Source organism: Melopsittacus undulatus, chromosome 1 (assembly GCF_012275295.1).
Source record: "Melopsittacus undulatus isolate bMelUnd1 chromosome 1, bMelUnd1.mat.Z, whole genome shotgun sequence".
Taxonomy (NCBI): Eukaryota; Metazoa; Chordata; class Aves; order Psittaciformes; family Psittaculidae; genus Melopsittacus; species Melopsittacus undulatus.
The window spans coordinates 22,234,740-22,250,825 of record NC_047527.1 but is presented as its reverse complement, the minus strand read 5'-3'; the positions used below and the strand labels follow the sequence as shown (position 1 = coordinate 22,250,825).

Genomic DNA, 16,086 nt, shown 5'->3' with positions numbered 1-16,086 from the left:
AGCAAGTTCTAAATATTGCCCTTTGCTGTTGTACCTGAACCCATTGGCTTTTAAGCATAATGATCTTAAGAATGTCATCTTTATCTTCTGTAAGTAAGCTATACCTCTCTCTGGAATAGGGCTTGGAAGAACTCTTTTCCTGCCTTACATTTTTCTCTTTGTCTGTCTTTAGCAGAGGGGGGGAATAAAAGTCTGCTTAAAGCTTTCGCCCAGTAAAATATTCATCTATATGGATAGCATTACATGGAAACACCATTCCTAATTAACATTGGCATGTTTGAAGCTATAGCAGCAGTTATTAATTTAAAACCCTCAGTGGAAACTAATTGTAAAATAACAGCTGGAACTGCCCATTTAGTTTCAGAAATGTAGCTTGTTAATTACCAAATACCAAAAGCAATTTAAAGCTAAATTTATATTCAGAATTCAACTTTTAAAATGCTCAGCTTTAACTATCAATCTTACTTTTACTTGGAATTTCTATAATTGTCAATTTTACTGGAATCTGAAATAATATATAACAAATTTGCCTAAATGCATATATTTGAAATACATTTCTCAGACTATGACAGTCAAAATAAAATAAATTTCATAATAAGCATTTCTGCAACTTTTTTCTTTAATTCTTCAGTTTAATCACTGTGTGCTCAGTATGCATACCCGCTTTTTATTTTTTCCTTTCACTGAGCACTGAATCTGATTCTTACAATAATTTTTCATTTCTTCATGTAGTTCCTTAAGCAAATTGAAATACGTTTTATAGAAACATTCCTATCAAAAACTACTGGCAATACTGTGTCATTTTAAGCATCCATTTGTTTGTTAACCAAGGCAGCTCTTTTTGAAACCTTATTAAACTTGTCAGGAAAAATACTAAATAGGTCAGGAAGAAAAGTAAATGGCAATAATAAAGGAATTATAATTCATTCTAACAGAGCAAAGTTCAAGTATGTAAAATTGTCGAAGTTATTTTTTGAAGTCTAGTAACTTTCAAACAATGCATGTGTTTAAAAAATAATTTTAATAATAAAAGTAGCATCCCTCCTTAATGATATATTTTCAATTTTGGTTTGGGAACTTAATATGCATTCTATCTGTGAAGTTCTTCCTTTCAGTTGGCACACTGCTTCTGACTTGGCTGAGTTATTTGCACAACTGTGTTCCTTACCTTAACAGCATCTCAGCCCTTGGTGAGGAGAAGTGAGGAGGAATGAAATTAGTTTTTATGGATATTCACAGATGTGTTTATGTGTGCCCAAGAGTCCTGCTCTAGAGTTGGGCAGAGATTTTGAAGTGCAGCTTCATAGATCTCTCAGATTCCTTCACATTTGACCTGGAAGTTCATGGGAACTTGCTTATGTGTTTGGGAGGGACTCCAAGTAGCAAGGCAAGGTGAGGATAACCCCACCTTGTGGAGGTGCCTGTCCTTTAGCAGTGCAGTACAATGCAGAAGTCTTCCCTGGCCGCATGTACCAGTTCCAGATCAGTGCCTAGCTAGCTAGGAGTGCCTTGCACTCACTCTTCAGTGGGTGAATATGATGATGATAACCTCATGTTCAGGCCTTGTTTTGGCTGTTTGCCTCATTCTAGACCATTTGCAAAGAGGTGACGGAGCTGAAGTATGGTGAAGATCTCAGTGCTCAGGGCAGACACAGTTTTTCTGGTAAAGCTTTTGAGCTTACAGGGTGGTTATGATTGTTTCATTATTCAGGTATGGTTCATTCTAAACACGTATGATTTAAAACTAAATTGGAAATAAGTTTTTAGCCTGCTTTTAAACTGGCCTGTGTGTTCAGGTCTTGAAATTCTCAGGTTGATCAGTTCAGCTGTGAACTTCGGAGAGGAGCATGAAAGAAGCATCACTTCAAAAACAGAGGCTACAAAGTGTTCAATACTATATTTTGTATGATTTATTGTAGCATGTACTCCATGTCTTTGTTTAATAAAGATGCCATCATTTAACAGCTTAAGGTCAGAAGTAAATAGCAGTTGTAAAGTAAAACTTTCACAAGGGCACTGCTTACTCTGTTGTGGTAGTGTGCTATACTTTGTTCTATAAAAAGGTTTCTCAGCTGGGGGTGATCTTAACTACCGTATGTTCTGCAAAGTCTAAGCTAAGTTAAAGATACACAACAGCCTGAACTCAGAGTCTCCTTGGTCTTCTGATATTCTTTGCAGTTTCAAATACTGGTTTAACACAGTTAATTAGCATTTGCTGAGTGGTATATATGGAACTTGACATGTGAGTTTATACAGCTTCGGTTTTGAAATCTGTTGATTTCAAAAATCTGTTTGAAATGTTTTTGGTGACTGAGTGAAGGAGAGATTAGGACTTCCTTTGTACTGAGTTGGGGTGCTGTTTAACGTAGTTTTTTCTATTTCTTTAAACAAAGGCAATTCTGGCTGTGATGAAGCCTACTTCCTATTATAGGGAAGAAAATTAAAAACAAGCAAATCAACAAAATTTGTTTTTTTTAATTAGCTTTCAACATTTAAAACTTTTCATTTCTGTTCTGTTATCTTTTTACATATTGAAATGCTCACTGTTTTTAACTACTTGCCTTAATGTTTTCTAATCTTTGGATGATGAATTGTTGTTATGCATAGGGGTTTTTATTCAGACCTTAAGGTTATTGCAGTTCTTGTTATCTTCTCCCTAGAAGGAGTCTTTTCTTCTCTTTTTTGTTTCATAAACTTTTGCACATTTAAAACAAACGCCTCAGAAATCTCATGTCTCTTTCTCCTCAACCAGCACCGAAACACACCACCTTCATTGAAATCAGGTTGTGTAACTATTTTGCTTCCCTGAACTTTAATAAAGGTCCTCCCTCCCATTTGAAAATATTTTTGAACCTGTTAATTTTCCCTAAAATTAATTCTTGATTTACCGTGGTAAATCAAGATTCAAAAATCAAAATTCATGGAGAGAAGACATGTCAGATGTTTTAAGAGCTCCTTGAGTTAGAGAAGTCAGCTCACCGTTTTTTACCAAAGCAAGTGATGTGTAGACTGGCTGTGCCCAGTGAAGGGGCTGAAGGAATAAACCATGACCCCCGGTTTCCTTGTGTCAGCCCAGGGTGGTGTGGATGTAAATGTTGATTTTTTAATGTTACTTTAGCCACTGTGTTCCTTGAGCTGTAAAGGTGGCATCTAGGTTACAAAGCTAAACTCAAGCTGTTCTAAGACCTTCTCTGTGCAGCTCCATGGTGTTGCTGGTAGTACTTGTGTATATTGCGCTTGCTGAGGGAGCGCAAAGAGCTGAAAAATTTTGGAGCATCAGGTAATTTTTTTTAGTCAGGTCATTGCCCTGAGCTTGTTTATTGTATAGGTACACAAGAATTAGCCCCAGCAAAAAGGTAGTATTGAAACAGCCTGGATTTGAATCAACTTAATATGCCATCATGCTTTGGGCTTTTGAAACACAGTACAGAATCTGACACTGTGAACTAAGGACTTTAATAAAATTCTCAGATTCAGCATTAACATTATTAAGCAGAGTGTAACAGTTTAAAAAGGTAAGGAAAAGCACAGAGACAAAGACATTAAATACCATTTAAAAATCCCAGGATACATTGCGCAGTTTACGTACTGAGCAACATGAATGCAATGAAAAATATTTCAGGTAAGATGTAAAACTGGAAAATAAAAGGTAATCTGAAAACTGGAGTTATTTTTTAATGTGAGTTCTGTTGTATGTTTTATATTATAAAGCAACATTATTGAAGTTTTTACATTTCTTCTTTCACGTTACCTCCCTTTAATCTTTCTTTTTCTCTAACCAAGTAGCTTTATAGTCTGCGCATCAGTGGGAGGAACAAGGAATGAGGGGAGGTCTTTCGCTTTCTGTTAATGTGGAAGAAAATAATTAGTTAACCCTTAGGAATTAATGTCATTTTAAGAGTTGGAGTGCTTCCCCTATACAGGTTACTTAAGTATTGTTCATTTACTTTACACAAACTCCTAATAGTTTCTTCTTAGGGTTTCGTTTGCTGATACTTAAAATAAATGATTGAATCTACGTATCAAGTTTACTTTTTAGTAATGAATGTTCCTAATAATAAAAATTAACATCAAAAAGTCTTGGCTGTGATAAGAAATTTCTCCTAAAATAACCGGTAAAGCTTTAAAAAACTTATTATTCTATGCAGTTTTCTTCTTAACTGTTTGTGAGTAAATATAATTTTTATTAGATTTGGTTTCATCAAATGTTTTGTTTGTTGAAAAACATTTTCCAGTAATATACAAAGCAGATGTTTTTACTTTGTAGCATTTTTTACTATAACAGGATCTCAAGGTAAATATAATGCAAGTTGTGTGCTTCTGTTACTGGGAAAACAATATCCCATTTGTAATGAGACATTTGTTAACTTCTGTATACAGATTGTGGTTCATTCCATAAATACTTGTGGGTTCTCTGATGTCCCTCACAGGGTTTTATCTATGACAAATTCATACCACAGTTCTTAAACTACTTTTTGGATAGAAGATTTCTTTCTTTTGCAAAACTGTGTGCCAGTGTCTCTTTGCCATTTAATGTTTTGAGTATTCCTAATTAATTTTTCAATTATTTAACAAAAAGGATTATCAGAAATATATAGAATAGTTACATGTTATTTGGGCATATTTCTGTATGGGATACTATTCAAAATTCCCATGGCAAAATTAAGTCCTTGTTACTGTTATCCTGAACAAATTAAATTGTGTTGCTTAAGTGAGTATGAGTCCTTGCCCTTAGTAATTTTTCAAGGTAGCTTAGTGTTCAGCCACCTTAGGTACAGTCAGAAGTCACGCTTAATGTTTCTTGTGTTTAAGCTATCACTGTGCACACTATATATCACCCATTATTTACAGCAGCATAATTGCTCCAGCTAATTATGCTGCAGTAAAAAAAAAAAAAAGGAAACAGATTAAAACCAGATTAAAATGTTATGTGCAGTATTTATGTTGAGTTTCAGAAGCCATTTTTTTTTCCTTAAAGGTCTGAATCCATCAGTACTATTTTTTTTTTTGACTGGTTCATATTCTTATGGTGTTTCTTAGCTGTAGGATACAAAGTTATATGTAGTATTTTTCAGCCTCTAAAGATATTTTTCATGCCCTCTGATGCTTTTTGGTTTTAGGGTTTTTTTTTCCTGTGAGAAGGCAATGGCTAACAGTGGTGTGTTAATAGCAAACAAAAGTGCATGTTGACAGTAATAAAATACAGAGATAGTATCAGCATCTCCATAGAGATGATGTTTCAATGTCAATGGTTGGCATAAATGACAGATACTCCATTTTCTAGTGTGATAATCTATGTTTTCCTGAAATGAAGAATAATCAAATGTGGAGGTGGTACAAATAGAATGTAGGAGTATCTATACATAGATACATCCTGTAAATGCAGGACAGGGACGGAACAGATTTGAACTCTTCCTGATAACCAAAGTTATCTGACTATTGAACAGTATCATTTAATTTTTCTGTGTCACAATTTTTCAAGAAACAGGAAGAAGCTTGCAGATTAGCAAATCCACCTGCAAAGCAAATCTGAAGTAGTTATGTTTCTCAAGTTAAGTTTGGATATGTGTGCATATATATTCAGGAAAAATTCAGAGGGATGCAATTCTCTGACATGTGTTGGTTCAGACTTTCTTTCAATACCCTTTGTTCTTCAGACAGTGGTTGATTTTCCGTGTTCTTGACATAATCAAAAAATGCCTAATAGATTATGTAACAACAAGTGTACAAGTTGCTTTCTAAAAATAACTTTTAAAACCTACATATTGTATGCATTACACATTGCAGCTCATTAAAAAATTTAAGGAACTTTAGTAAACTGGAATCAAACTAACCACAGATGATAGAATTTGCTGTTTCCCAAATGGGCAGCGTGATGAGCTGGGTATTTGTGTGTGTGTTAGTATCTGTGTAGTGTCCTTGCATATTTTTGTTTAGCTCCAGGCAGAAAGCAACACTCTTGAGTTTTCTTCATAACCAGTTCTGTTTCTATGTTTTGGGTACCTCATGGAGTAGGTTGAACTCCTTGAGATTGGAATTTGTAGTTTTCATGGTCAGTGTGAATACACAGGGATATTTTGAGTTTATGAGGATGACTCTTGCCAGGTATTGCCCTGTAAGTAAAGATGACTTAAAACCTCTGTTAAAAAGCATCTCTAACAAGCTCTGTTTACATGCTGAATAGTAGGCTTTATCCAATTTAGTGTGAAGTCTTTAATGTTTACAAAAGCAATGGTGTATTTTATGGCTTCCTATGGCACAATGTAGGTTTCTAAGGATACATTGTCTCCTGCCACTAAAAGTTACCTGAGCAACAGTTTAAAATGAGTGAGAATCCTCTTGAGTTTAATCTCTGCCTATTTTTTCATGTCCTTTACTTGTTCTTTCTGGTTCTCCCAACATTTTTATGTCTTTTATACTTTTTGTCCTAACAATGAGTTTTAAGGTCAGTTTCCTAAAAGGTTTCATTTGTTATGTTCTTCATCTTTTAAAGCATATTCTAAATATGTTAAGAAGCCTTTACAGAAATAACCCCTTTAAAGTGGTGTATCTGTGCACACGTAGAAGTATACTTTCACAAAGTTCAATATACTGGTATTACAATTTAAGATTTAGCAGTATAGAATGCTTCTAAAACAAAAGCTATCAGTTTATTTTTCCTTATAGAAGAAGCTAAAAGATACAGTCAGTTCAATCTGAAATAATTATTTGTAAATTTAAGTTGCAGTAACTGCATTTAATAATACGAAGGAATTAGTGGGCTTAAAACTGTAAGGATGGGACTCAAAATTTGTGGCTTGTAGTCATAGCTTTGTTATAGACTTTAAGATGAGAATATATGCATCAGGATTTCTTTGTAAACTGAGCTTTCAAGCAGATCTCTCTTGAAGTTCTGCTGCATCCTTCCATGTCTTCTGCATGTTTCATGAAATTTATTAAAGAAGTTTGGAAAAAAAAAATAGCCCTTTCAGTGATGTGCAGAATACTCGTCAATGGCTTTAGTCTCTTGCTTCTTGTAGAAAGCCTTCCTAGATTTCTCTGTGGAAGTTTTCACCCATTGTCAAAGTTGTTAGTTCTTGAAAGCGTTCTCTAATGGTTGTAAGTCAAGGAGAATGTTCTTGATTTCTAGGTGTGACTCACAGAGTTTTTGAGAAAGGATATAGTAAGGAGAAGATGAAGTCTCTAGTAATAACATACCTAACAGCTTTACCTTAAGTCCCTAAAAGAACTGGTGAAATACCATCAAAAGGTATACTATAATCACCACAAAGTATACTGTAGTGGAGCACTTTCTTCCTCTGCTTTCATCCTCCTGTGATGCCAGCACAAACTGGAAAATAGTGGTGGGGAACTGGTTTGTTCAGGAGGATATTTTACTTTCATAAGGGAAGAGATTAATGTTTCTAAGCTTTTTTTGAGAAGAAAAAACTGTAACAGATTGTAAGGAAGCTGGAAGGCTTGGGTACTATGCTTCATCTGATTGTCAGTCAGTCGACAAGAAACCTATAAAAATCCAGTAAAGAACAATGCAAGAAAAGGGAGTGTGAGGGCACTCTGTACTTTTTTATGTTCGAGAACAATTCTCTAAGCAAAAGAAGGAGGTAACCTGCCAGAAAAACTGCATTTTGTGCTGTATTTTAGTAACACCAACTTGATTGTTCAAGTTGTAATATTTTATGAAAAGAAGGACCAGCTTGAACAATTGCTTTTCACCCCTTCATTCCTTTAAGAATGACCTGGTTTCACCAGTAGCAGTCATTTTTATTCCTTCTTAGTAGCTGGTACAGCACTGTGGTTTTGAGCTTTGGCCTGGGAACAGTGCTGATAACACCGATGTTTTTACTTACTGTTCAAATGTTTAGTCTTACCAAGGACTTTGTGAACTTCATGCTCTGTCAGGGAGGAGGGGAAGCCAGGAGGAAGCAGAGACAGGACACTTGACCTAAACTAACCAAAGAGGTATTCCATACGACAGCACGTCATGTCCAGGATATAAAACAGGGGGCAGTTACCTGGAAGGGCAAGTTCACTGCTTGGTCGGTCTGGGAATTATTGGTTGGCGGGTGATACTGTATTCTCTTCCCTTGTTATTTCCTTTATCATTATTATTATTGGTGGTAGCAGCAGTGATTTGTGTTATACCTTAGTTACTGGACTGTTCTTATCTCAACCTGTGGGAGTTACATTCTTTCAATCCTCCTTCCTGTCCCTCCGGGAGTGGGGAGGGGGGAAGAAAGTGGGGGGAGTAGACTGCATGGTTCTGATTTATGACCTGGGCTTAAACCACGACAAAGAGTTAAAATGAGTGTGCTTGTATTTACACTAAGCAAACTGGGAATGCTTAATAATATGTAGTTGGTAGTAACTTTCTTCTAGAAACAGCTGAACTCAAAAGTGGAAGAATCATTTTCTGTGTAACAGATCTTGCCTGTTTCTTAGCTTCTGTCTGTGTAGCAAGAGATTCTGCCTGCAGACATGTGAACTCAAAACTGTAATTCAGACTTACAGGTACAAAAATATTCAAGATGCATTTTCAGGAAAATTAATTTTAGGGAGCTGTAATATCTTTTAAAATGAGAAAGGACTGGGAGGACTGCGAGTTTGGAAGTTCTTTGTCTCAAAATACAATATGGTAGATGCTATTATTGTGCAGACAAGCCTCTGAAGAGGAGCTGTGACAATTACCAAACAAAGTTGACTTTCACATATGCATCAGTATCTTGAGAAATCAGTTGATTTGCAACTTGAACTAGGAGGAAAGTAGGAAAAGAATGAAAGTCTGTGAAAATATTGTTCTATCATGAAAAAAATTCAGCATTCGGGCAAGTCTGGATTTCTCAAGTTCTGACAGGAAATTTATAATCTGAATTGGGTAATCAAGCAGTCGCTTGTTTTTTACTTCCTTTCCTAAAGTTCTCTGGAGAAAATGTGAAATACATTACTTAGTTTACCTCTTATTTCATTATAGACAAGAATAATTTCTGTTTTTGCAGTCCTAAGAATCACTGAGAATAAGCTAAGAAATTTATTTACATATTTTGTCTTTCCTTTTTTTCCCCTCTTCAAAAGTGTTTAGAAGTAAACTCTCCTTCAATGTCTTGTTAGGTATGGATTCAAACTGAATTTGGAAATGCCATTAATAATAGTATAATGGGGCTTTAAGGAAGACAAAATACTGGTTTTGACATGAAAGGTAATATATTTAATAATGAATATAGACGGAGTTTCCTACTAGGGCAGTTTCCCAGTGATATTTAAATGGAAAAAGCAGTGCAAGGACTTCAGAAAGGAAGAATTAGAGGTAATTTTAAAAGACCTTGTTATTGATATATTTTAAAATATCATATACAGTGTTTTAAAAATGGTTCCATCTTGCCATTATTAATACAGTAATTCTGAAAAAAGAAAATTCAAGTGGAAAATACATCTTGAGAAGCTGATTTAATTGGTGCAAAAGATTAAATTAGACTTACTTAAAGTAAGATTAAATTAACTTTCCCAGTAAATTGGCTTGGAAAGTTAAGCATTCATATTTTAGAGTAGTTTCTTGTTGTATTATCTATGCTATAAACATCATCTATTACAAGTACACACATCCTGAAAATATGCATCAGTACATATTGTTTAATTTAAAGGGAAAGCTGGTATTTATTTCTGTTCTGCTTTGTATAGAATTTGACTGATGTCCAAGTATGAGTTTGATATACTGACACAACAGCAACAAGAAATCCTGTCCCATGTCAGCTTATCAAACACACTGTGGACAGCATGTCTTCTAGCTTGTGCCATTCTACCGGATTGTACCACACCATTGAAAGAAAGTCCATGCATCAAATATGAAGACTGTTCAGTGAAACTCTACCTCAGTATTTCCAGATGAATTTATACAACATCTGAAAAGACTGAGGTATTGTACCACTAAACTGGTAGATCAATTAAAACAAAGTAAAATACAGGATGAAAGCAATGGGAAAAATCACATTATTTACCTTAGCTCTGTTGTAAACCAAGTACACATGAAATATTTGAAAAATCAAAAGAAGAAATCTTTCATTGCGGAACAGCATAAAATTTTGAGATAAAATTATTTCTACCATGAAACTAAAGCATTAAAGATTATGGTTATATTTTATTTTGGCTTTTTTGCTAACTCTCACCCCAGATTTCCACTCCACCCACTTAAGCTCTTCAAGCTCTCTTCTCACTGACTCTGTTTAAGGAAACTCCACTTGTTATTTCTAGACGCATTTGGCATCCAAAAATATCATACAGACCTTCCTTTGGAATTGTGCATACTTACCATTTATACAGTCTGTCAACTGTATATTTATACTATGCTCCCTGAATTTTATTGAATGCTTCAAAGCTATAATGATATTTCTCAAACTGTCTAAACATTGAACAGTATAAAAATGAAAAACTGATCTTTGAAAGTTCAGACTTGCTCATGCTGTTATTTTTGCTGAGGAATTTAAACAATAAAATTACAAAAGTAATTAAACAGATGACATCTACATACGCAGCTGCAAACTTCAGCTTTGTTTCATTTTATGTTTTTTTTTTTTCGAAAGAGGGAGACTGAAATTACTTTATAGTTTACCATAGCATACCTTATCATCATAGGGATCATTCATACTGTCTTCCAGATACAATTCTGGAAAACAAACGTGCTGCCAAAGTTCTTCAGCTTCTTTGCAGGCAGTTACTGTACCAAAGCCTTTGGAGCAAGGGGCTACTTTTAAATATCTGGTCACCTCACAGGATATGTAGAGCATTTCCTGCCCGTAGGACTAGAGGAAGGAAGCATACGGCCAAAATGTTTGATGTGTGATCTGCTGTGATTCCTTTCATGTGTTTAGTAGCTTTTATATGATCAATGTAGTGCTACCAATCCTGACCTTGGTGTAGTCCAGTTCACTAAAATCTGACCTTCCTAAATGGGTAGCAAATGGAATTATAGTAACACCCACCTGGCACCAGCACTGCAATTAATGGGTGCAGGAGGGTGTTGTTATTTTTAACTCTGAATATGTACCTACTAGGTTGCAAAATAAGAATTGTATCTTGATAGAAAATTGCAGTAGTTAATTTTTATGCGTGTTTTTATGTATTTACATTCTTATAGCACTGCATATCAGATGGTCTCAAAATGTTTTCTATGCAATTAATCATATTCACAACATCATTTTGGCTTTGTGCCCACAATATTTATGAGTAAACTGTTGAAAAAGTTGATTTTGCTGCTTAGTCACATAATAAGCGAGTTTAGAGAGAATAGGAATGAAATCTGCCACACCTATTTTCCTTTGTCATGTTCTAGCCTTACAGAAAGGGAAACAGTCCTGCAGGCCCCCAGGAGGTCTGCCCTTGTCTCAAACCTTCTTGTGCACAATATGTGAAGACCTGACAGATTTAACTCTTCTAGTTGTCCGTGCATCCAGTTAGATTTGTCACCTCAAGTTCTGATGAAGACAACATTTTCTGTTCCTTTTGAGACAGTATCAAATACATGTGCAAAGTAGGCACAAACCATTAAATTCAGTTCTCCAGATTTCTTCTTCTCTGTGTTCAAAACCAAATTTGTTTTCTCTTGCATTATAATAGCTCAGTGAAAATCAGACCTTTTAAAAATTATTTTGGGTAAAAGTAAATATCTGTATGACTCAGTAGTTGCAGTTGATAAAACTGGTCAAATAAAGGACACAAAGTACTTAGCCAAAAGAACTGTTGTGTTCTACATCACCTGCTAAATGGTTCAGATGGGCTAGTGAAGTTACTTACAGAAGGAGGAAGCAATTGAAATCATAACCAAGCAATTGAAATCATACCCCCTACAGTACATTTCAGCTGTAAAACAGTGTTTATACTAGGGGTAGAAAAGTTATGAATTTGGCTTACTCTGTTTCCCTGGTTTCATTTGCCACAAGGATTTTTAAAGCTGAAGATTTCCTACACAGCATGTATGCTTAAGATTAGGCCAATTCTGTTGTGGTTTGACTTACTTTCAACCTCCTAGGAATTATACAACTAATAAATTGGGGGCATACTTAGGAAAATAGTTGATATGGAAAACCAGAAATTAGTGTTACTGTAAAAGACTGTATGTATATAATTTCTTTGGGAAAAGAAATTTTGATCCTTGTATGAAACTGGCTGGATGTACTTCATGAAAGCAATCATTGGATTAGTTGAAACATCGAGGCGTTAGTAACTAATCCTCTTATTTTCCACATATGCGTAAAATGTGTATCTTGAAAGTGGTAATCTCTAGAAACAGAAGTTTTTGCTGGGGTTTCAATGATATATCTAAAAGATCGGGGGAAGAGTTTTATATTGTATACAGGAGATCATTCATAGTAGAGAGGGAAGAAGAGAATGAAAGAGAAAACATGAAAATGCAGGTTTTATACTAGTGGGAAAGTGTTAGGCTGGGATACCCAAATCAGTACGAACAGCCAGTCCTTGAGCTTCTACAGAATTGATTGGATTGAATAAGAAAAGCTCCAATGGACAGATAAACCTTATATCAGCAATGCAATACACTAGTACCTTGTGTCTGAATAGTACCTTTGTGTATTTTGCTGCATCTAGATATGTGTGTCAAAGACTGACTTCATTGTGATTTATATTTAAAAAAGTAAATTTATGATGGGCAGAAAGCCAGTGTCCCAATGATGAGAATCAGGTTGGCGCTTACAGCCACTTTTTGCTCTAAGAATTTGTTTCACAAGTTTGTGGTTGTGCTGAGCAAGCCTCAGGAATATAGTGCTAGGTGCAGGTTAATGTATGTTATTAAACAGCTTATAAAAAAACAAATGGAAAGTATTCTTTGTGCTCAAATACAGGAGAGAAGCATTCATTGTGCAGGTGAAATTAGTCTCTGTATTTTAAGTACTTCATTTCATTACATTACATACTTCATTACGTTTGTCATACTTCATTGCATTACATATTTTCATATCATTACATACTTCATAGATTTAATAAAATAAGTAATTTTTTCTTTATTTTCAGTAATATTTAAAAAAACCCCATACTATTTACTTGTATTAGAAAAAATATGTAGTCACTGTGTCATACAATAATCTGTGGGGCTTTTTTGTGTGTTTTGTTTTGTTGTTTAAAGAATTGCATTCAAATTGATGAAATAATGCCTAGAAAGAATAATAAACAACACAGTTGTGGTTAGATCTCTCTATGTGGAAAGTTGACAAACACATTCTTGAGTTTTAAGAAACCACATTTAATTTTGAAATAGCACTACTGACATAACAGATTTTCAGTGTATTTCTGCTAAGCATTTAAGGAAGCTAACTGAACAATGCCAGCATACTGCCTCACCAGGAATTATGTGATCAAAATGGCTTTCTTGCCATTCACATGACTCTGTGGGTAGATACGAGTAATTACTGAATTTTCTTAATTGCTAGCATACTCCATTAGTGATGATACAGTGGTATTAGCAGTTTCAGCCATGTTGAGGATTTGGGCAGCGTTGGGATTGCACCTTGAAATTGATTACATACTTGCACTTTTAGATCATATGCAGTGCATGCATCATAGGTTGAGATGTGCTGCTTTAAACCTTATTTATTGTTTGCTTGTTAGCATCGATAATTAACCAAACTGCAGAATTATTAAATTCTCTGTGGAGACAGCAGTTATATACCAAGTAACTATTCTGGCATAAGACAACAACCTAAAGCGGAACAGTAGATTGGATGGCATCTGCAAATAAGAAGCTTACACTTCACTGAGATGTATGGAATCAATAAAAATAGACTGAAATTTGATATGATCAGAGATTCAAAGCAAGTAATAACTCAGATACCCTTATTCCCTTGTTTTAAATAACAGTGACTGGTTCAATTGTGTATTTTTATTATAATATCAAGTGAGCAGTGCACATAAAGCTGTATTGTTCCCAGAATAGAAAAGGCAGTATAATTTTTTGGGAAATTTACTAGTGCTTATTAGCAAAAGACAAACGGTAGTAGGAGACACCTCTGGTACTGGTAAAACCAAATGGTCTCGCCGGCTTCCACTCATTCAGTAGCTCTTGAATGTTTTGTTCAAGTTGAACATAACTATTTCCCAAGCTCAGCTCAGGATCGGACTATTTCGTAAAATCTCATCTAGTAGAATTTAGAAGAATCCACAAATAATGTGGATTACAAGTATGTAATGTGGTTCACTCATAAATGGTTTTTCCTCACTTGTAAATATTTTAATAACAAAGAGCTGTACTGAAATTCCACGTTAAAAAGGTCCATCATCTTGGAATGTTCTTTTTAATTTTTATTCTTTAATAAATTTGAATAGTGCAACAATTGTCTCATAATAAATTTGTTTGTGATACTGGAACGTTGCTGTTCTGTTTGATGAATTGAGTGTGACATCCTCTATCTATTCAACAGATATGAATTAATCTTGCTTCCCCTTAAGGCTGCTCATATGAACCTGGTTGAAAGTGCAGTAAATTAGGTGGGTTGAAGTCATATTTTTGGTGGCTCTGGCTAAATTTTGAAATGTATTTATTTGCATATTCCCACCAAATTCCATAGGAAAGAGGCAGCTGGATACTTCTGAAGATCTGGGCTTAAAATAATGCTTATTTGTAATCAAGAATGGCAAAATTGATGCCTTACCTTTCTTAGTTTTGCATCTTAATGTGTATCTGATTGGTCTGATTTTGACCTTTGCTACTGATTTTTTTCCCCTTTTTTAAATTTCCCCCCCCCCCCCTTTGGTATTACAGGAAAGCACTGAATCTAGGAATACTGCGAGACCCTGGATCAGAGGTTGAAGACAGACAGTACCAAATAGATCTTCAATCTATAAACATTGGTACTGCTCATTGGAATCAGTTGAAACCAGAGAAGGAAAATGGAAAAGGAGGGGTTTTGACAGAGAGTGAAAGAAATTCTCAAAATCCAGCACTTGAATGGAACATGGCCAGCAGGTAAGAAGTTTTTTAATTTATTCTTTTCTAGAATTACACAGCACAAACACTGCAGATACCATTTGCAGCATATCTGAATCAAATAATTCTGTATTGGTTTCGTTGTACGTTACAAACACATTTCCATGGAGTTTTGTATTCTACATTTGCAATGCACATTACTATTATTGTTACACTTCAGTCACTGTCTAGTTGTTATTTGTTTCCATTATAAGCGCTGAGTGGCTTACTATACATCCATAAAAGTAATCTCAGGGGCTGAGACTTCAGCCTCTCAGTCTACAAGCAACGGGAGGTTTTGGATTTGTTTGGGGTTTTTTTTTTAAACTTATTTTGTTTGTATTTTTACAAAGCTTGAGGAAACCAGCGTAGAGATTTCTAAGTTAGAGGAGGATAAAGTTGAACTTTTACCATTGGTTCTGAACTGGTTTTTACACTTCTGCAACTAAAGCCAAATGAGTTTTGAGAATGAGACATTTCAATTGAGTCTCCCTTATTGTGTGTTGTATGACATGTGCATACAAAGCCCCACCCTCTGTCTAAACAGGATTGAAAGATAAAGCATTAAAATACACTTGCACAGTATTTTAAATTTTAATGTTTTTAAATAACCAATTTAAAACTTGAATTTCATATTTGTGAAATTTTGATTTTTTTTCTTTCATTTTAGTATATTTTTTTTATACTTAAAAATTCATACAGGTTCTTTGAAACTATTTTTTATAGACTGTAGTAGCTGAAGTTCTCTCTTTAACCTCACTGGAACAATGTCTGACAGCCAAGAGCAAGCTTTCAAAAACAATTTTGTGGATTTAGAAGCATTTCTGCTAGAAGATGTCTGCCCACACATTTATACATTTTCATTTAAAAGACCTTCATAGAACTAATTCATACAAAACCAATACTATTTTATGAAATGCGTACATAATTTCATGGTTCTTAAGGTAATTGAATTGAGGGATGTGTTCCTAAAAGTGATACAGAAAAACAGGCAGAATCATAAGGAAAGACAAAAATTGAACTATTGCTTGTTTAATTTTCAAAGAAAAGTGGGAGATGTGAGGACTCAGAGATTTTTCTGAAAGTGTGGCAAGCTGTAGCAGAAGAAGCTACCTGAGGATGGC

At 34.8% G+C, this 16,086-nt stretch overlaps 1 protein-coding gene across 1 annotated transcript in view; it reads left to right on the top strand.

Annotated features, from left to right (window-relative positions):
- The window catches only part of VPS13B (vacuolar protein sorting 13 homolog B), a 449,503-nt gene that overhangs the window by 266,838 nt on the left and 166,579 nt on the right, over positions 1-16,086 (top strand). Inside the window, exon 31 of the mRNA XM_034068500.1 lies at positions 14,759-14,962. Coding sequence (XP_033924391.1) covers positions 14,759-14,962 — 204 coding nt within the window. The remainder of the gene's footprint in view (positions 1-14,758; positions 14,963-16,086) is intronic.